The sequence below is a fragment of the Protopterus annectens genome, chromosome 2.part1, assembly GCF_019279795.1.
Source record: "Protopterus annectens isolate FY-2018-M chromosome 2.part1, PAN1.0, whole genome shotgun sequence".
NCBI classification, from domain to species: domain Eukaryota; kingdom Metazoa; phylum Chordata; order Ceratodontiformes; family Protopteridae; genus Protopterus; species Protopterus annectens.
In genome coordinates, this window is record NC_056729.1 from 1,933,860,660 (window position 1) to 1,933,883,402 (window position 22,743).

General features: G+C 38.1%; 1 protein-coding gene across 2 annotated transcripts in view; it reads right to left on the minus strand.

Annotated features, from left to right (window-relative positions):
- Positions 1-22,743, minus strand: part of LOC122794696 (isoaspartyl peptidase/L-asparaginase-like) — a 1,819,013-nt gene that overhangs the window by 528,980 nt on the left and 1,267,290 nt on the right. For both annotated transcript variants that reach the window (XM_044063331.1, XM_044063329.1), the window contains exon 5: positions 3,519-3,637. In XM_044063331.1, coding sequence (XP_043919266.1) covers positions 3,519-3,637 — 119 coding nt within the window. The remainder of the gene's footprint in view (positions 1-3,518; positions 3,638-22,743) is intronic.

The window sequence follows — 22,743 nt, forward strand, 5'->3', positions numbered from 1 at the left end:
CAAACACACCTCCTCTTTAGCCAATAGGAACACCCTCCAATCAATAGTTTCGGAAAAGTCAAGCCTCCTAGTCAGAGCCAATCAAGTCTTCTAGCTTTAAGTATAGTTTAAGCAGAACTAAGTTATTCAGTCCAGGACTAAGATCTGCTCTCATGTTAACAATTCAATTGCTCTCACGTATTTCTATCCTATTTTTTACATCACTTTCCCTCTCTGTTTGAAAAACACATTCAATAGCTTTAAACTTAAAACTGTGTGTGGAATTAAGCAGAATATTTAAAGCAAGCGCATTACTGGGATCTGCATTTTTGATGTCTCTAAGATGGCGTAATATTCTATCTTTCTTGGGACATAGTTGAGAACCTATAGCAGGTCACGACCTGAATCGCTGTCTTACCCAATGTTAGCTGCACCTGAAGTATCTCTGATGCGTTATGTTGGGCTACTAGTCTGGAGGTGTGTGCATCCTTTATGAATATGGAAACACCACCACCTTTGGAGCTTCGGTTCAAGTTCTGGGGCCGAAAGGTATGGAATGAGTTATATGTTAAAAGGTCCATTTAAAGAAAACATATTATTTATGAGAAATTTGTAGATGATCCTTTCATGCTATGGGGGGCACTTAAGAAGAGTTACGGAGATTTGAGGGGTACATCAACAGTAGTACTTCTTATTTGAAGTTTACACCAGTACATTCAGAAAATAATATTAACTTCTTAGATGTGTCAATAGTAGTCGAGAATAGTAGAGAAATATACACCAAACAGTATAAAAAAGTTTGTCATGTTACTCATCTTCTGTCTAAGAACAGTATGCATCCACCGCATATTTTTAAAAATGTGGTTTAAAACCAAGTTTATAGAACCTCTAGGCTAAATATGCGTGATGATGATTTTCATAAATGGACTGAAGTAGTTAAAAATTATTTAAAGGCCAGCGGGTACACTGAATCATTCTTCCACAACAATATTCAGCAGGTTGTAAAATTAAGACAGTCTAATGCTGAAACTTACTTTTCTAAAACAGGAAAGAATGTCTAAATAATAAGGAAAGTGTTACTAAACTGAGAGCACCTTTAGAATATTCTACAAATGTAGGTATGTATATGAATATTGTAAGGAAATACTGTGGAATTCTAACCAGTGATAAACAGGTTAAGCAGATGATAGATGCGGAACCAAAATTTTTATTTAAGAATAATTTGTCCCTGAAAAGGAGACTATGTTATCCTAAACACAGTGTTGGAACCCCAGTAAGTGTTGGAACTGGACCATGTGGACGTTGTTCATTCTGCAAATTTATAGATACATGTGCACAGATTACTCACCCCTATTATCATAAAATATATAATTTTCTTTTGTATGCTACCTGTGAAACTAAACATGTGGTTTATTTAGCCCACTGTTTAAAATGTAAAAAAAAATTATGTGGGGAAAACTGATAGGTGCTTAAAAAATAGAATCAGGGAGCATCTTTACCACATTAATAATAAGGTCAATTTTAGTGCTTTAGCTAAAAATGTGAATGAAACTGACTCTGAACACACATTTTAAGTTTTTAGTTATTAGTAGGGCATCTGAGAATATTAGGGGTGGTGACATACGAAATGTTACAGAAAACTTAGAAGCAGAATGGATAGTAAGGCTGAGAGCCAATGTTGATTTTGGAATGAATTAATATGTTCCCCTCAAGCCTTTATTAAAGAAAAGACCTTTTACCAAGTGAAAATATATGCAATAGGTATATACAGTAAATAAGTATACATATTTTTTAGAGTATGTACTGCAATGTTTTATATATATATATTTTTATATATTTTTAAAACTAAGTACTGTATTTAAATGTGTAGTTAAATGTAGGTAGGTAGATGTATAATTTCTTTGTTCTGAATATTTTAACATGAGTGTAGCTTTAAGTTGATGTCACTACTTAATTACTTCAGGTGTTTTTGTATATGTATTTAAACCATTCTTGTTTGAACAGTTGTTAACATCTGAAGAAGTGGGATTGTACCTATGAAAGCGCTTGTGCTTCCTTTTTGTGGATTAAAACTGTGTTTTTAAACTGGAAACTGCAGCCTCTTCATTGGGTCCTTTTGTTTTTTACCTTACTAATGGAATGAGTTATAGCCTGGTAATGTTTCTGCTGCTTTAAATCAGGTCTCTGTTACAGCACAAATGTTGATGTTGTCCATTTTAAGGAGTGCTTTGAGCGAGTGCATTTTGAGATTTAGACTTCTAGCATTGAGCAGCATGACCCTCAGATTACATTTATTTGTAGCTGTTACAGTGGTAGTTTGGTCTTTGGAACACCGCCTAAAAAAAAAGCACATAGCGGTGGCAAGAGCCTTGGCCAGTATCCGGAAAACCAGGGGTGACAGATGCAGGGCATCTCTGGCAAAGCATTGAGATATGTCAATCATGTTATCTCATGCAGACAGATACCGGATCCCTTTAGAATGACACCAGAAACTTAGCCAATTATTGAAATAAATCATTTTCTGCTTGTACTGTGGTATCATTCTGGATGATGATATTATGCTGCTCAGGGCTAGGGTCATACCCGCCTGGGCTACATAATCCGAGAGCTCCTCCATGTCTCTTTTGATGTAGTCCAGGGAGGTACGTCTCAGGTCATTCACACCCACATGGACAATGACAGAGTCATATTTGTACCTGTTGTTGAGGGACCTGAGTGTGTGCGTTATATTGTGGATCCTGGCACCTGAGAGGCAGCTGACTGATACTTTCTCCTTATTCAACCTAGTGAGAGTGACATCAGTGTGCCAAACTATCGAGTCATCTAAAACTAGTGTGTTGGGCATGCTGTTTGCCTTAGGGGATTTGGTTGAGTGGCACACTGCTTAGGAGAGTTATGTGTCTCGTGATTAGTGTTATGTTGTGGTGGTCGAGTGCGTTTCTGCCTTGGAGGTCTCTGCTGTTTGGGTAGATTTTTATTGAGAGCCTCCGTGAAGGTGGGTATGTGGTTTGTGTTTTTATGTGAAGCCAGTGTTGATATGTGTTCTGGAGGGCTATGTGTTTCATATGGTGTGGTGCAAGTGTTGTCATTCTACTCTTGACCAGCAATTCCGGTCTTGGCTGGAGAGTGAGTGGCTTCCAGTTTGGATATATAAGTGCATCTATCACAAGTCTGAGTGTTGGGGGCTAAAAGGAGAGGGTTGTCAGTGTACACGAGGCAGTTGCTACATTGCCTCAGGATGTCATTTTATATGAATGAATCTCCAGCCAATAGGTCCCCCCAAACAGTCAGAAACAGTGGAACTTCCACTTTTCTTCTATTAGATAAAAGGAAAACAGCTAGAATAGTTTGATGGGGCAGAGTTTCAGGTCCAGCTATCTTATGTCGGAATTATGTATACCACTGCAAAACATATGATGGAATCAGCAGCTGTATTTGTGAGGAAGAGTAGTCATTCTTCACCTGACTAACAAACTGCACTGGTAAAAATACAAATAAAGAAGTCAACAAATTAATCAAAAATAAAAATGCCCACATACCTATAACAGGTGTGTCGCCAACTCGTCCAACCATCTTGTTAGTAATTCCTCCAGTGGAAGTGGCACAGGCAACATTGCCATCATAATCTACAGCAACAGCACCCACTGTATCATGAACCCTATAAATAAGAGCAAGAAATCAGCATGTGTGTACCAATAATTTGCATATGTTGTCAGCCGCATCAACTACAAGAGCATTCCTCGTGTCATAAACCAGAAAATCAAAGACAACAATCCGTACTTTCAGATTGCATACACTTTCATTTTATCTATTACTGCAACATCCATGGTTTCCTGATTCAGTAACCATAGGGAAGCAACCAATGCATCTGTATTTGATAATATTTCTGTTTCAATACCAGTGCTTATATATTTTAATAACATTTACTTCTACAGCACTTCACATTCAAATACATTTGCTCATCTTGCTGTTTGCTTTCCTTTTTTTACTTATCAGTATATTAATTAAAGCAGTGCCTCAGCACAACAAACACAAAATTTGGATATTATACATACATGGACACACATACACACACACACGTATATATGTGTGTGTGTTTACAAATTGTAGAAAAAATGAGAAAATCATAAAACAATGAAAGAATCATAAGACTGATACACAAAACTTTTATTACTTCTTTCCCACTAAAAAAGCACTATATTAGTAAATCCCAGCTACAAAACCGAGACTGACTGTCGTCTTGGTAGTGATGTTGTTGTGTCTTTCGGCTTTTCCTGGTTAGGGGTCGCCACAGCTTAACTCCGGTCCGCTAATGATTGGCAGTAGATTTTTATGTGCCGAGTTGCCAGCTCTGACGCACAACCTTCAATGAAGGTACGCCCATTCACGCATGTCTCCACACAGAAGACGCTTTAGCTGAGAATCGAACAGGACAACGTCTTACTGTGAGGCGACAACGCTACCGCAGCACCACCACCGCAGGGAAAGGGTTTCTAGTAACATAATGTCTGGGGTTCGGGTTAGGGTTAACACACACGAGTAAGGTGGCCAATAAGAGGGAGGCCAGTATTTTTGTAAGACTGATGAATACCAGAGAAAAGGGAATTTTTCATTTGTTTCTGATATTCTGTGATCTCAGGGTTGGTATTTTTAATTTCAGGGAGGTGTTGTTTAAGTAGTCCATTTTTCAAACAACTTTGTTAAATAGAACAGACAATGGTTAGGTTGTACTCTGACCATTCATCATGTACCTGTAGATATATATATATATATATATATATATATATATATATATATATATATGTATTTGCATATATAAATATCTATATAACTATATCTACAAATTATATTTATATATATATATATATATATATATATATATATATATATATATATGGTTTACAGAAAAAAGGTTGACATTGACATGTCCGACAGCCACCTCCTCAACCATGCTAAGAGAGACAGTCGGAATGTTGATATTCATGTGTACGTCCGTTCAGAAGGACGTACACAGGGCAGGGATTCACAGGATTGCTGTAAATGGGGGATTTAGAAACTATGGTCAACAGGATTTGTCGACATTGTTGCGTCAACCATACAACCTACTTAATATGAGTGAGTTAAATGATACTGACTACAGATATAATAAATAAATATTGCACTTACTTGGAATATATTTAAATATATATTGCACAAATAAGTAAGTATATATTGCACAAATAAATAAAATTATGTGTCCAGACCCCTGGGACTAATGCTCGAGTTCAGATGTCTAATCACTGTAGTGCAGAAACTGTTATTGAATATTGCAGTCCTGCAGCAGATGCTGTGATATCTCCTGCCCGATGCCAGATGCTTAAACAGTCCATGTGCAGGATGCATGTTGTCCTGTATTATTTTGGTGGCCTTTTGGATGCTTCTTGCAGAATAAAGATGTTGTATCGATGGAAGACTGGAACCTGTTACCTTCTCTGCAACCCTCACCACACTTTGTAGTGCCTTCCTTTCTGTAACTGTGCAGTTTCCAAGCCACACTGTGAAATTGCAGGTGAGGATGCTCCCTACTGCACCTCTATAGAAGGTGGAGAGAATATGAGGAGGAAGCTTAGGTTTTTTTCAGCCTTCTTAAAAAGTGAAGGTGTTGGTGCACTTTCTTGACCAATTGGCTGGTGTTTCCTGACGACAAGACAACCTCTGATATGTGTGTACACCCAGGAATTTCGTACTTTCTCCACACTCTCACTATTGATCCTGAGTGCTGGGTGGTTTGTTCACCTTTTCTTGAAGTCGATGATAATCTCGTTGGTCTTGCTTACATTTAGGTCAAGGTTGTTCCCCTCACAACAACTGATGAGATGCCACCTCCTCTCTGTACGCACTTCCATCCTCCTTTGTGATGAGCCCCACGACTGTGGTGTCATCAGCCAATGTACTGACATGGATTGGCTTGTGCTTAGCATAGCAGTCGTTGGCCAAGATGATGAATAACAGTGGGCTGAGAACACAACCCTGTGGAGCCTCGGTGTTAATCATGATGCACTTTGATGTTTTCTTACCTGAACACATCCCCTGTGGTCTCTCAATCAGGAAGTCCAGGATCCAGTTACAGAGATGTTTACTGATTCCTAAATGTGCCAGTTTTTCTATCAGCTGCTTTGGTACCACAGTATTAAATGCAGAGCTGAAGTCTATGAACAGCATCCTCACATGGTTGTCTTTGCCCTCTAAATGCTCAAGGGAGATATGTAGTGCTACTGATAAGGCATCAGCCGTATATCAGTTAGCTATGTACGCAAACTGCAAAGGGTCAAAATCAGGAGGTAGGCATGATGAAAGATGCTTTATGATCAGCCACTCAAAACATTTCATACAGTGGATGTCAGAGTGAATGGTCTGTAGTCATTAGGGCTGGAAGGAGTGGTTTTCTTAGGTAGTGGGATGATGTTAGTTTCCTTGCAGCAGGAGGGTACGTTTGCCATGGCAAGATAGGTGTTAAATATTTCCCTGAGCACTGTGCATAGTTGATCATTACAGGCTTTTAACACCTTGCTCAGTATATTGCCTGGACCAGTAGTCTTCATGGGGTTCACTTTCCTTAGGTCTCTTCTTGGGAAGAAATAGCAAGGGAATTGTTATGACTAGGCTTGTATAGGCCCTAGGGCCGATAGCCTAGTACCAACCTATGAACCTATGAACCTCCTATGCCTTGCCATAGTCTCCATGCATCCTTCATGTCTTCAAAGTGGCTCTGTACCTTTCTGCCATACTCCCTCTTAGCCTCCTTTATACCCTTCCTCACATTACCTCTTGCTACACCTTAGGGCTGCTTTGTCCTTAGCCCTGTAAGCTGCACTTCTCTCCTTCAGAAGCTCATATACCTTACGGGTGAGCCATGGCTTCTGGTTAGCTCTAATAGTGATACTCTTGGTATTTGTTACCCTATCAACATAGTTTGAAATGTATGCCATCACTACCTCAGTGTATTCATCAATGTTCAGATGCTGATCCACTGTGGCTGCCTCCTTGAACATATCCCAGTTGGTTCTTTCAAAGCAGTGCTGGAGGGCCTCCATAGCCCCCTCGGGCCATATCCTGGTTTGTTTCTTTGTGGGCTTCTCTCTAACCAGTGCAGGTTTGTAAGCTGGAGATAGCAAGATGGTATGATGGTCAGAGTTTCCTATGACAAAGCCACAATAAACGCTACTGCACCTGGAGTAAATGATTTACCCAAAAGTTCATAGACTATAATCCAAAGAAAGACTAGAACGAATGCACGGTCCAGCCTAAAATAAAATAAATGCAGACTCTCCGATAAAATAAAACCTTTAATGTATAAAATTGGTGAGCACTTTCACAATGTATTACATGGCTTCATCAGACCATTACAGAATGGGTCTATATTAGAACACTGAACATTCAAAATGTCGAGTGTTCTAATATCGAACCCTACCAATTGAAAATACTAAACATCGAAAATTCAGAACAGCAAATTTTTTCCTAGGGAAAAAATTTGCTGTTCCAAAACAAACACACACAATACTAGCACACCAAACAAACAGCAATCCACACACATACACCTAAACTCTTACCCCTAACCCTACACTAAACTATACACACACCACTAACTATCCACTTACCTTAACCCAAAACCTAACCCTAAGGTCTGTCACTATCGCACACTCACCTCATCCGCACCCTAACCCTAACTCACCTACCCCACCCTAACCCTCACATCCACACAATCGTACACCTACCTGACGCGTGCCCTAACCCTCACGTCAACACAATCGCACACATACCTAACCCATGCTCTAACCCTAACTCACCTAACCCGCCCTAACCCTCATGCCCGCACAATCGCACACGTACCTAACCCACACCCTAACCCTAACTAACCTAACCAGCACTCAATCGCATACTTACCTGAACCCGAACAGTAACTTTCCACCAGACCACTGAAAATACCAAAGAAACAGAAATGGACAACCAAATTCTTTCCCCAGGAAAAAATTCGGTTATCTGTTTCTTCGATATTTTCAGTGTTCGCTGAAAACGGGTCGATATTAGAAAACTCGACATTTTAAATGTTCGGTGTTCTAATATAGACCCTACAGAATAACAATGTAACAAGTTATTTAAACGCTATCCAACCAATCAAACTGAAATCAATTAAACAGTGTAAAAAAGTAACTTACATAAGAAATACAAAAGCTACATCCTTTCAAATAATAACATCTGTTACAACAAACAATAAAATAAAATCTCACATAAAAAATATAATAAACAAAATATGTCAACGTATGCTGTTAAGTTTCTAAAATGGCTTTAATGAAACTCTGTCATTTAAACCTTTGGCTCTACCTGCATACATCCTAATAATCCATTTAGCTTCAACAGACTCTGTATAACTTCTTATATTACCTTTATGATTACTCTCCTTGATAGTGTCCACTACCAAAAACCTAAAAGTATAATCCCTATTTGTGTCTCTCACAATTTTGGCTAGCGCATTATTAAGGGAAAGGATTTTAATGTTGTAGATGGGCTCTTTTATAAGTTATCTTAAAGTCCTGTCAGTCATACCCACATAAAAAGCTCTACAGAGCTGACAAACAGCCAGATATACCACGTGACTGGTGCCTAAGTTTGCTGTAAACTTAAAATTAAAAAGACATCCCATATCAGATGTAAAAATTCAGGCTCGGAGCTAATAAAGGAATAATAATTACATGAAAAACATGGTCTAGTACCAGTACATAAATTATTCCTTTTGACAGGATTTACAGTTTTAGATAACATAACATCCTGTGGACAGTCTTCTTATTTTTGAACCAAAACCTAGGAAAATCAACTACTGGATTTCTAATTCTAGGTTCAGTAGTTAAAAATGGCCAATGTCTCTTAATAATGTTAATGATACCATTACAATTACTAAATAAAGACTCTTGTTAGATATACCTATAACATTTTTTTAATCTTATTTTTTGTGTTTCTTATATATTTAGTAACATCTATCTCCTTTTCAGAAAATAAGGTCTGGCTACATTCTCCCTTAAGGCAGTTAGTTCATTCAAAGAAGTGGCTAAGTTTCCTGCTTCTAACCTCTTTCCATAAACCTAGCTTTCAACATAGTCAATTCTCTATCAAAATCATTGCCATTCAAATATAGTCTGGATGCTTGCATGCCTTGACCTTTTCCTATATTATGGAAGACATGACCATGGTGTATTATCCTCCTATGAAGACAGGATATGATAAGGTTTTCTATATATACCTGTTATGATTCCACCATCCTTAGTTCTAACAATATCAATATCTAAAAAATGTATTCTATTGTACCAACTGCAAATAGTGAATTTCAAGAAAGGGAGAGAGTTATTAAGGTAATCAAAAAACTCTTTCAATTCACCCATACTCCCTTTCCATACAAGAAAAAGATTGTTGACGAATCATCAATAAAATACCAAATTATTCTTGGAAAGTTCACAATTTACCACAGCTTTGTCTTCCCACCAAGACATCACAATGTTGGCATCGCTATTGGCATTGAAAGTTCCCATAGCTAGGCTATCATTCTGTAAGTAATAACACTTATCAATCAAAAAAACATTGTTTTCCAAAACAACGTCCAAGAAAAGACAAAGTAGTAGTTTTTCAATGCATCTAAACCATACTGATTCAGAATAATGGTAAATAATGATTGAACACCCACAGTCACAAATACATATGGCAAATCAATGGAATACTATTTAGAAAACTGGAACAAATCCTGTAAAAACGTTTTAGAGTCTTTCAGGACATATAAGTTCTTATCAATGACAGGCCTTAAGTGTTTCTCCACAAAGACTGAGAATGTCTCGGTACACCAATTGCTTCTGGCCACTATTGGCATAAAGGGTGGTTTGCACTGATCCTTATGGATCTTAGGTAGCCCATGTATAATTAAAATAAGTGGTTCACTCACATGCAAGAAATTGCATTGATCCAGACTAATCATTCTGCACATTAGGCAGTCATCTAAGGTAGCCAAAATCCATCACTCCATTGTCAAAATGGCATGATACTGAATCAAAGCATATGTGGAAAAATCATCTAACAACTCCTTCATCTATGAAAAATAAAAATTGCTGCCATAATTACAATCAGGCCACCCTTATCAGCTGGTCTGATGACTATATTGGGATCTACAGCTAAAATGCATAATGCTTGTCTTTCTACTTTGGACAAGTCATTAAATGTTCTACTGTGAAAGCCTTCTTCAAAATAATGATGTAAATTCCTCTCACAGAGCTGGCCAAAGACCTCTAACACTGGGTGTATAACTGGCATAAATGAGCTGGGTTTTTAAAAGCAATGCTCTCATTCTTAGCTGTAGAAGCAGCAAACATAATTTGTAAAGACACATCTCTCAAAATCATCTTTAAATCAATGATAGTATCACTCAGCACTGCTTTCTGTGCCAGTATAAAGTTAAGGCCCTTCTCCAAAACTAATATCTCATCAGTAAGTAAGTACCTTAGAGGAAATACTCCAAATTAATGAGTCTCTTCCTGGAGCCACATCTTTTTCAAGGACTGGTTGCCAGCCAAATCCATCTGCAGTTCTTGCTTCGTTCGACCTATGCTTCGCGAACGACTGTGGGCCGTTATCTGCTTTTGGCTAATGGGTAATGGAAATGCTGGAAAAACCCATGAATTATTATCAGCAGTATTCAGGGATCTAAGCGCTCGGTGTGATGCCTTTCTTCTAACATCATGACCTAATGATGGTAGCGTATTCTTCCATACTCGCCCCATCCACTATTGCTCTTTGGCTTAAATTGCTATCACTATGGGATTTGACTGCCACTTCATCCCTTCCTGACACATTCTGAACCACCAGAAATAACTGCTCACAAAAGGCAGTCATCTCAGTGTCATTCAAAGTGGAAGTCTTCTCATCACTATTCTCAGCATGAACAGCTGTAGTTTGCTTAGGCCATGTAAATCATGGTCATTTTTAAAGTCCTTCATGTCTCTATTACGTTTCTTCCTCCTATGTTGCAACAGGCTTCTTTCATTATTCATATATCTGTGTGTGTGCGTGTATGTGTGTGTATGTGTGTGTGTGTGTGTGTGTGTGTGTGTGTGTGTGTGTGTGTGTTTGTAAATGTGTGCTTGTGTATGTACCAGTTTAAAACAGAGTCACACAACACACAGTCACACATACACATACAAAAACATACATACATTCTGCCCCTTCTTTGAAAAAGGCTTCCTATTCATGTTAAGCAGGCCCTCTTCAAATGCAATTTGGACCTGAACCATTGCAATTTAAAACAGTAATTTTCTACAAGATTACATTGTTTGGTATAGCAAAATGCATGAAGGGAAATTCTTACAGCACTTTAGTCAGGAAATTGAGCATATTATCTAACTATTTGTCAGTTACCACTTGCATAAAAGGCTGTATTGAAACAGCAGGAACTCATGAAGTCAGTTCTTCAGTCAGATGTTTAGCATGGATAAACAGGAGTTTTACCCAAAGATCTTTACTCATATATCCATGAATGGTGGAGTTTGTTATTCCAGTAAGGGATAGATTGTAGGCATGGAATTGTTAAACCCATCTTTAAGGGAAAAGGGAATATGACAAACCCAGAGTCATATAGACCCATATGCTTTGTTGCTTGCTGTGGAAAAATAATGGAGACGGATATTTTGGATAAAGTATTGTCAGAATTAGAAAGGCTTGGACTTGTAAACCACATAGCAGCATGCATATATTGAAAATAGATATAAAACCACTTGAAATATGATGTTCTATAACAATACACTAAATTGTACTGTGATGCAATATATATATATATATATATATATATATATATATATATATATATATACACACACACACACACACACACACACACACACACACACACACATACATATATATATATATATATATATATATATATATATATATATATATATATACACTTATGAAAGGAATGCATAAAATATTATCAATAAATTAGAACAACTAGGTATTAATGTAATCTTGATAAGATAGCTGCATGTTTTACAAATAAGATATGGCAAGAATCACACAGCAATTGGATAGGTGAAATTCTAGGGTACAGTCAGGATACCCACAGGGGTCTGTCCTAGACCTAAAGTTGTTTAGTTTTGTATCTTTCAGATCTATCTTTTTCATCTGAGATGTCCTGCAATCTCTATGCAGAAGATTTAAAAATAGGTAAACTGATTATATCTGTTACAGATAGGTTATGTCTGCAAAACGGCCTGACTAAATTGACCGTTTGGCCAAAGTAGAATACTACGCAGATAAATACATCAAAACTAGGCATATGAGATTTAGGAGACATACACTCAAGTGAATATTTATAGTCATGGTGGTGCAGCGGTAGCATTGTTGCCTCACAGCAGGAGGTTCTCCCGTTTGATTCTCGGTTGGAGCGCCTTCTGTTTGGAGTCTGCATGTCCTCCCCACGGTTGAGTGGCATTCGAAAGACATGCGTGAATGGGCATGCCTTCGGTAAAGGTTGGGCATCGGGCTGGCACCTCGGCACTGTAAAAATCTACTGCCAATCATTACCGGACTGGAGTTCTGCTGTGGCGACCCCTAACAGGGAAAAGCTGAAAGAAGAACAACACTGAAGAGTGAATATTTAAAACAGCAGACAGTGATTGAAACTGTAGATTTATTTAAGGACCTCCCTATATAGGTACTTTCAACTCTGAGGTTTTCTAATCATGTCAATCAATTGGTTTGTGATACTTATAAAGCTATAGGGTGTATAATAAAATATTTATAAAATGTGAAAATGTTAAGTTACATTAGACCCGAACTAGAGTATATAATAACAATATGGAAATCCTATTAAAAAATCAAGTGCAAGTAAATTCGAAATAGTACAATGGAAATAATCTAAGAGTGTCCATAGATGTGAACATTTTAATCTGTTATGAAAGATTAAAACACTTGAACTTCTCCAGTGTCTCATTTAGATATATAAGAGGACACCTTATTAAAGTATGCATGACATTTAAAGTTATCAAACAGTAGCAAAGAAGCATCAGCAAGCTTTTATAGAAGATTATTTAGGAAAGAGAGCTGTACTAAATGGTTCTCTGAGACAGAAACTGATGCATGGAGTAGACTATCATTACATTAAAGGAAACACTAGTTTATATATTTTTAAAATCTGGGATACTTGTTATGGGAATGACTGTTTTCATATATTGGCAGGCTAGAAGGGTATTATTGACCGTGCCTGAAATATCTGAATGAATATCTACAGGAAATGCAGCACCTACCTATTTTGAAGGTGTAAGTATACCAATTAATGTCTGGGTAACTGACATCTACTAAAAAGAATCTATTTGACCTGAGATTTAACCCTGAAACCATGTTATGGTAATGTTCATGATCTTTGAGAGACACTGATGATGATCTGGATTTTTAATGGTGATTTTAATCTCCAGGATCTCCAAGTTAGGGTTGTGGGTAATCTGACTTAAGGTGGTGGTGATACTTCTAACAAATGCAGGTACTCCCTTGCAATTACCCAAGGGCTTGAATGTGTGGTAGTTGTTCTACCCTGGTGTAAGGGGAGAGCAGTCATTGTACTAAAATGATGCTACTATAACAATACAAGTATGAATATGTTCCATGCTGAGAAGAACCTGAAGTAGAATATCTTTTTATTTAGATTTCTAGTAGTGAGTAATATGCCACCATGATATCATCCACATTTGATTTGGAATGCCTAACTAGAAAAAGACATATAGGGAGAGCAAAGGCTTAAGCTAGTATGGGAAAGCCTTGGTATGACAGGTGTAAGCCATCCCTAGAGAAACAGAAAGTTTAGCTAAACAGTCCACTTATGCTGTGCTGACAAGGTCATATGAAGGCTGAAACATGCATGTCCACAGGTAGTGAGGTTTGGCTTTATTGGCTTGAATGAATCCATAAAGACCTAAAAGTAAAAGTCATGGATATTTAGATCCATATAGCTAAAACAATTGATGTCCTTAAGAGGTCAATTGCATATATCCCATTGGCCTCTACTACAAGAGGTTTAAGGTATCACACAGTGAGAAATATAGCTTGGCTAGGTTTTTCTTGTAGTTTTTACTAACTGGTCTGTCTGTATGACCTTTTTAATCTTTGATTTAGTTCTCCTAAGATTTCTCAAAATATTTCTCAGATCTACCATTAACTTACTCATCCAATTCAAACACCTTTTTCACGACCCCCACACCTAGTCAAATAGAATATTCTAACCCAAGTGAATACATCATCTTTTCAACCTTTGATACATTAAGAAAATGTAAATTGAAAACTTCGAGCAATATGCCAGACAAGGAAATGAGCAATTATATTTTTGTGTTTTCTTCTTATATTGAGACTATCTTATTGACTCCTTTCACATTTTCAATGTATACTTTATGCACAAAATTATGCCTTGCATTTGTAAATCAGCAGTTGCTAGGGCCCTGAAAAAAAAGCAAAAACTCCACTAATACAGACTTATGACCATTCTCAGTTCTCCCAACTTTAGGATAAATGCTGAGGAAACTTATTCTGAATTCCTCAACAAAATGCATCAACATCATCGCCTTTCCAGACAACAGCAGAGTTTCTGGAGCAGAAAGACTTTGACTTCCATCTGGACTCCTTCTGATAACAACTTAATTGATATGGATGAAAATGACTTGATATGGATGAAAGACATTTGATACAGGCCGTATTTATGGACCTTATCAAGACATTCAACCTTGTGATCTACAACCTACTGTTTACTGTACTGTTGCCCATGGGTGTGACTGGCTCATTTAAAAACATTCTGTTTAACAAAGGCATTCAGGTCAAGGGAGGTCCTATTTTCTCAGATTAAGCACCTTTTATTTTATTGGTTCCCTAAGGGTCAGTCCTTTCACCATTAGTTTTCTCTACATTTATTGAAAGAGTTCCCACCAACCTCCATTCCTTACCAAAATTTTTCTACAGAGATGACAATATACAGAAGAGTATTCCCTTGCAAAAGCTGAAAACAAACTTGAGCAGGACCTTGTCAAGTTAGACACCTTGCTAAAAAATGCAACTCATTTCTTACGTAAAAAGAAATCTAAAGCCATATTTACTCCCACCCAGAAAAGCTAGCCCATAAACTAAAAATTAGAAAACCAATGCTACAAAAACATCACATAAAAGTTACAAAAGAAAAAATGAATACATTACTCTTCCTGGAATGGAAATACATCATTTATTAACTTTAGATGACCATATAGTAGTTGGAAAAGGTATATAATTGGCTCAGCTATAATATGACTTGTGCCTCATTTTCTTGAATCACACAAAAATGTCTTCTTTTCAGGTACCATCTAACAAAATTTGTTCTCTCATAGCCAATGCACTTTTTCACTGACACCACTGCTGGGTTTCACCAAAAGCCAAATGCTTTTATATCGAGCAGAGAGTAGCCATGCCTGTAGGGAACTCTTCTTTATAAACTGCCTAAATAAGAATAATTTATGTTCAACACAAGCAGACTCTCAATCCAGTATTCCAGCTGTGCTATTCTCTCCAGATGCTCCACCTTTGCAGACCCCTTCATAAAAAAGCACACAACGTCATTGTCCTAGTCACCAAACTTTGTGAATGATTTCATTCTCCTCTGCTCCCCTGAAAACAAGGGGATTTTGTCCAGATTTTATGAAACATCCTTAAAAAAGTATCTTTTCAAAACTGCCCAATCCAAGTGCTTCCACAGAAATAAGCAGTCATGACTTCTCTGCTTCATAAAAGCTCCCCTCCAAACTCAGCCTCAAAAAAGCAATTCATCACCTATAAACTCAAATATTTTTCAAGCTCATTTATCACGTGTTCTTAGGTTCATGGGTGATTACTAGGCTATTGACCCAAGAGCCATTTTAAGACTAGCCAAGCTTACTGCAAATTTACCAAAATATTGATGACGTGTCAATATCCCAAGGAATTTTAAGGTTACAGTATAGACTTATACACATCAAACGGTCACAAGCTGCCGCTGCCCATTAGGGACATAGGTGGCAAACCATGGGTAAATTCATGATTTCCCATCCATTGGCCCAAATTACACTTGAATAGAGTTAGGGATGAGCTTTGCTTCACATGGATGGGAAGCCTGTTCCAGAGAAGGGGTAATTTTTAGACACATACCTGTCCCACCGTATCCTGTTCATGCTGCAGATGAGGTTTAAGTCCTTACAAAAGAGTATTTCTGATGCTAGATGTTTTGCAGATGTGCAACAAATCCATCTCTGTGGGATCAGAGGAAGCCTTATAAGCTAGGTATAGATTGCCACAAAGCAGTATATAACAGACAAGTTGCATGGACAGGACTTTGAGACAATCTGCATACCACTAGCGGTTTACTCCTTGTATTCTTTTTGAGAAACTTCTGTGGTATCTCAAGCTGTGGTGAGTGCCTAGTCAGGTATGCGTTGAAGGGTGTTTTGTACTAGATGACTGGTCTAATGAGAGCTGAGTATGAAACTTGTCCCCTATTTACTGCTTTGTGATGATCTATACCTAGCAAATTCACATGCAAGCAAAATCTGAGGGTAATGCTACTTAATGCTAGAAGTCTAAACCTCAAAATGCACTCACTCGAGGCACTTCTTAAAATGGAGAACATCGACATTTGTGCAGTGACAGAGACCAGAGAGCACCCCTGCATTACCAGGCTATAATTCATACCACACCTTTCGGACACCTAACCCGGACCAAAATGCTAAAGGCAGAGATGTGTCCATATTCATTAAGGATATCCACACCTTCAAGCTAGTTGCTCAGCATAATGCATCCGAGATTATCCAAGTTCAACTAACTCTGGGCAAGACCGCAGTCCAGACTGTAGCTTGCTACAGACACCCCACCATGCCCCAGGATTCCCACTCCTTTTTTTCTTGATACACTGGAAAATATTAGGGTACAACCTAACACCCTAATAATGGGTGATTTCAACTACCCCACTATTAACTGGCAAAACTACTCATGTACCAACTCTTTTGCTCAGCGTTTTCTGGAATTCATAAATTCCAATGCCTTGGATCAACTTATCCACACCCCCACCAGGGGCAGCAATATCCTAGACCTGGTCATCACCAGCATAGGCGACCGGTGATCCACACCAGAGGACAATTCCTCGTTGGTCAGATCAGACCACAAGCTAATCACCCTAGACATCCACATCCCGCCCCACCCCCCATTAGGGAAACAACCATAAAACATTTCTCCAAAGTCAACTTCACGCCTCTTAAGACAAAAGTGGCAAACTTCACGACACCCATGCAGATGGACAACAGTGGTACGACTGCTGAATTCTACACAAATGCACTTATAAGCACTTACACGACTGCATGGATCGTGCTATCCCTAATAGAACCAAGATGCTATCCTCCAAAAAAGGAAGCCAATCTGGTGATCTTCTGCTATATACAAACTCTACAACAGAAGAAAGAAACTGTTGCAAAAAAGAGTAAAATCCCATGATTGGAGGAACTCCCTGGTCAGCCTCAGTAAGAAGCTGAGATCCCTCATAAAATCCTCCAAAGCTAGTTATGAAAACAAAATCGCCACTGATTCTAAAGACAACCACAAAGCATTCTATAGCTATATCAAGAAACTCAATGGCAACACTCAGATCTGCTCTGAGTTACAGCACAATGGCACTAAATACACAGAACCAAATGATATCGCCAAACTCCTGGCAGATAGGTTCAGTGCTAACTTTATCCCACTCTCACCCCCTAAAGGGCCATCTCTATACTGGAATAATGCAAAGTTCCTGTAATCATGGCTGCACAGGTAAAAACCTCACTCTCCAAAGCCATGAACACAGCATCCATGGGACCTGACAACATCCCAGGCTGCCTTCTATATGAATTACAGAATGAACTGGCACCCCACCTAAGTACCATGTTCAGTCATAGCCTCACCTCAGGATTTGTGCCCATTGAATGGTGCATCACAATGGTTATCCCACTTCACAAAGGGAGAGCCACGGCAGACCCTAGGAACTACTGCCCCATTAGCCTGATGAGCCTGGTCTGCAAGGCCATGGAACGTATCATCATGGAACTCATAAACAAAGACATTGGAGATCTACAAACTCTGTAACCACACAGTTCGGGTTTATAAAAGGCATCATGTCTCCAAAACCTGAAAGACTTCTTTGAAGCAGTCACTAAAGCCATAGATGAGGGTAAGATGTTTCACACAGCCTATCTAGATCTCACCAAGGCGTCTGACACCATCCCCCACTCTGGAATTATAGATAAACTCACTAAATTAGGTATAAATCCCTATGTCACAAGATGGGTTGCCAACTTGCTTACTGACAGAACCCACACTGTGAAAGTAGCAGACTCCAAATCAGACTTCAGACCAGTGACAAGTGGAGCACCACAGGGTTCAGTCCTGGGTCCTCTCCTGTTTGTTATCTACTTCTCTGAAGTACAGGCTAACACAGAAGGTCTTTGGTTAACTAAGTTCACAGATGACTGCAAACTAGGAGCCATAATCGAAACTCCTAAAGATATGGACATCCTACAAAAGGGCCTCACTGAGACAGATGCCTGGTGTCAAAGCCATGGCCTCAAGCTCAATGCCAAAAAGTGCATTGTCATCCTCTTTGGTAAAAACTCGGTACCCATGAACTACCACATACGCGGTAGTCTACTTAACACCGAAAGTGTGATAAGAGACCTTGGGAAACAGGTGGACAGTAGTCTCTCCTTTGATAATCATATTGCCACAGTGGTCAGGAAATCTTTCTACATGGCACACCTCATCACAAAAGGTTTCTCATCCAGAAAAAAAGAGGTCAATGTTCCTCTCTACTCATCACTCATTAGACCCATTATAGAGTACAATGCCCCTTTTGGTATGTACCTCACAAGACATCTACAACTGGAAAGGCTGCAGGAATACCTCACAAAGAGGATTACTGGCCTCAAACAGATGCCCTACACAGACCATCTCAAAAAACTCCAGCTTTACTCCATTGCACATCACCTACTCAGAGGCAATCTTTGCCTACCATACAAAGCTATGTCAAACCCAGAGCGGTTGGACATGCTCCACTTAAAGATATCCCAATCCCTCCGAGCTACGTGCTCTAGGGACCTAAATCTTGTCACCACAATAAACAGAACATGCTGGAGGGATGGATTCCAGTCCCAGAGACTTCCCATACTCTGGAACAGACTACCTATCTATGTCAAACTGAGCTCCTCATTAGCACTCTTCAAGAAAAATCTTGATGACTGCATGGGAAATCGGAAATTCACCCCGGAGATCACTTCTGTGGCTCTGCTTGACAGGGGCACAGGAAAATAATTTTCTTGGGTGGCGAAAGCCAGGGTACCTTTTTGGCTAGGCTTATATAGGCCCTAGGGCCAATAGCCTAGTACCTACCTATGAACCTCTAAAAAATGAATTCCTTGGACCTATATACCACGCCCTTATTTATAAGATGCATAACACTAAATGATTTTCTTACCACAGTAGGTGGCAGTTAAATGTTAGGTTACCATCAACATGCATTCACAGGTCCCTGACCACCATTTCTAGTTTTAGGGGTGTATTATCAAAGTGGTAATTTCCAGGGGTGGCCATCTTTCCAATAGGTATTATTAAGCATTTTTTCACACTGAGTTTTAGTCCATGGCCCTGGCATTTCTTGTCTCTGTCATTGTCATACCCAGTAAAAATTTAAATGTAAATAAAATAAAATAAAATAAAAATAAAACATTATTATACAACTAATGTAATACAACATAACCTCCATTATATAACTAAAATAATATCACAAGTTACCTGATATTATTAAAAAAAAATAACACATACCTCACAACTACATTACAAAATCACCCATGAAGCAGCCCAATTCATAAAAAAAGAAGAAAATATATATATATATATATATATATATATTTGTGTGTGTGTGTGTATAGAGGTCTTGTTCAGTAGAAAGTTTACTCACTTACAGTAACCCCTAAACAAGAAAAGGGAACAGTAACTGAAACTAGGAAAGTACAAAAGTAAGAAACATTAGAATATGTAGGAGTCTGCCTTGTGTAATGTTAGAAATTATCTTCTGATGTAGAATTAGGAAACTCTGTCTGTAATGTCATATATTTCAAATATAAAACTATGTAAATTGTACTTTATGTGTAGCTTTTCTCCACAGGTCTCCACTGAAAATGGGCCTCCAGCCCAGAGGACTAACCCGTTTAACAAGGACAAATAAATAAATAAATAGTCATGAAACTCACTGCCTAAAACTGTATTACAAGATAACTATCAAACAACAGCCCTCCATGCATTCCACATATGGGTTTCCTTCATCTGCCTGATGTCGAAGTGCTCTGTGCTCTGCTTCCACGTCATTGATCAAAGCAGGAGTTTGCTTTCATAAAGAAGAGACAGAGATAGGTTTGTGTGGCCAAAATATAGTACTAATGGTTGAAGAGTCCTGCAGAAAGACCAAGACTCTTTTTTTTGTATTTTTAATGAGAGATCTTTCTCTGAGTAAGTTTGAAGTGAGAATAATAAAAGAAGGGAGAGTGACGGGGTGGGGTGCTTGATTACTTATTGTTTCCTCAGTTCATTTGCGCAAAACCTATTAAGCTGCAAGCACGCATGTTTAGCTGGTCTGTATACTGTCACTGTAACTTTTTTGAAATTGCAGCAAAGCAATTGAGGCTGGAGCACTGAAGCTTCTAAAAGACATACTAGACCCTACAGGCACCCCCACACAAACCCACATATATGGGTGCATACATGTAAATGTGTGTATATATATATATATATATATATATATATATATATATATATATATATATACGGCTACTTCAGAAGACTGAAAAACCAAAAGACTGAACTCCAAAAGACTGAAAATTCAAAATACTGAATGATGGAGTTGGTATACATATATAAATATATATATATATATATATATATATATATATATATATATATATATACACATATATATAGTTAGCAGGGGGTATGGGGTGTGCAGCCCCCCCCACATGAGGGGTGCAGGAGGGCTTGCCCCCTGCATTAAAATGTGTCCAGTATTCTGAATTTTTGCCTTTTGGGATTCAGTCTTATGAAGTAGACATATATATGGGTCTACTTCAAAACATTGAAATTTCATAACATTGAAATTCAAAACATTGAGACCAAAACATCGAAATCCCAAAACACTGAAAACCCAAAACAATGAAAACTCAGAACACTGAAAGTGTGCTTCATAACATTGAAAACTACAACGCACATGTAAATAACATCTCCTTCACCTATAACAACACCTAACTAACAAACACTCTTTTTACTACATTTCTCTTGGTGAGGGCAAGCCCCACCTACATCTCAACCTCTTAGTCTGTACAGTTGAGAGGTATGCCCGGCACCCCCCTGTGCTGCCCCCTACACCCTCCCGTAAATTAAATATACCAACTCCAAGATCACACTACAGGGAAAAAAGTTAGTTCCCTAACCTCACTGTATCACAATCACCATACACTTTTTCCCACTGTAGTGCAATCTTGGAGTTGGTATATTTAACTTACGGGAGGTGTGGGAGGCAGAGCTCTCACATGGGAGGGTGCAGGGGGGCTTGCCCCCCTGCAAAAGCATAGTAGAAAGTGTGTTAGTTGGCTGTTGTTATAGGTGGAGGAGATCTTATTTACATGTGTGATGTAATTTTCAGTGTTATGAAGCTAAGTTTCAATGTTCTGAAGTTTCATTGTTTTGGATTTTCAGTGTTTTGAATTTTCGATGTTATGGTCTCAATGTTACGAATTTCAACATTATGAGATTTCAATGTTTTGAAGTTGACCCATATGTACATATATATATATATATATATATATATATATATATATATATATATATACATATATATTTGTATACATAGCGCACACGACAGTAATAAATCAGCACTTGTACTGTACAATACAGCTGAATAGCAATTTATTAATCTTCACACAGCATTCATTAAAAAAGTAGTCTGGCTGACATTAAGCAACTAAATCAGTCCAGTTTCACCCACTGGCATCATCAGTGCAAAACAGGCTAGTACAACTCACATAGTTAAATAACCAAGATATAAAGCCACAGTAACTAATTACATAAATTTAACCTGATAACACTACAATCAGTTCCTAAAAATGGCACATTTTAAACAATCAAACATCATATCAATGAATGTAATAGCACTTCATATAAAAGTAATAGTCTACCAGTATTAAACTTTACCATTTGTCACCTCTAACAAGAAAATCTAAAAAAAACATATATTTATGTATTTCTCAAGCATATTAAACCCCCATATAGGTTTACTACCATACATAAGATTGCCAATATTCATTAGACCCAGGTTTATAGATAGCACCCAAATTAATAATCCATAATCTCTCTTTATGATCCAATCATTTATGTTTGGAAATATTCAATAACCCATCTCCCATAACAGCATCAATACCCACAAATATAAAATTTGCAGAAGTGTGTTCAAGTTGATATTTCTAGGTTCATAGGTTGGTACTAGGCTATCGGCCCTAGGGTTTATACAAGCCTAGCCATAACAATTCCCTGGCTATTTCTTCCCACAATATTTACTTATATAAAGCACTTCTAAAATGCTTACAATTAATATCGCTCAAATGTATTGCTATCCTTTGTTTATAAGATCCTGAAGGCTGG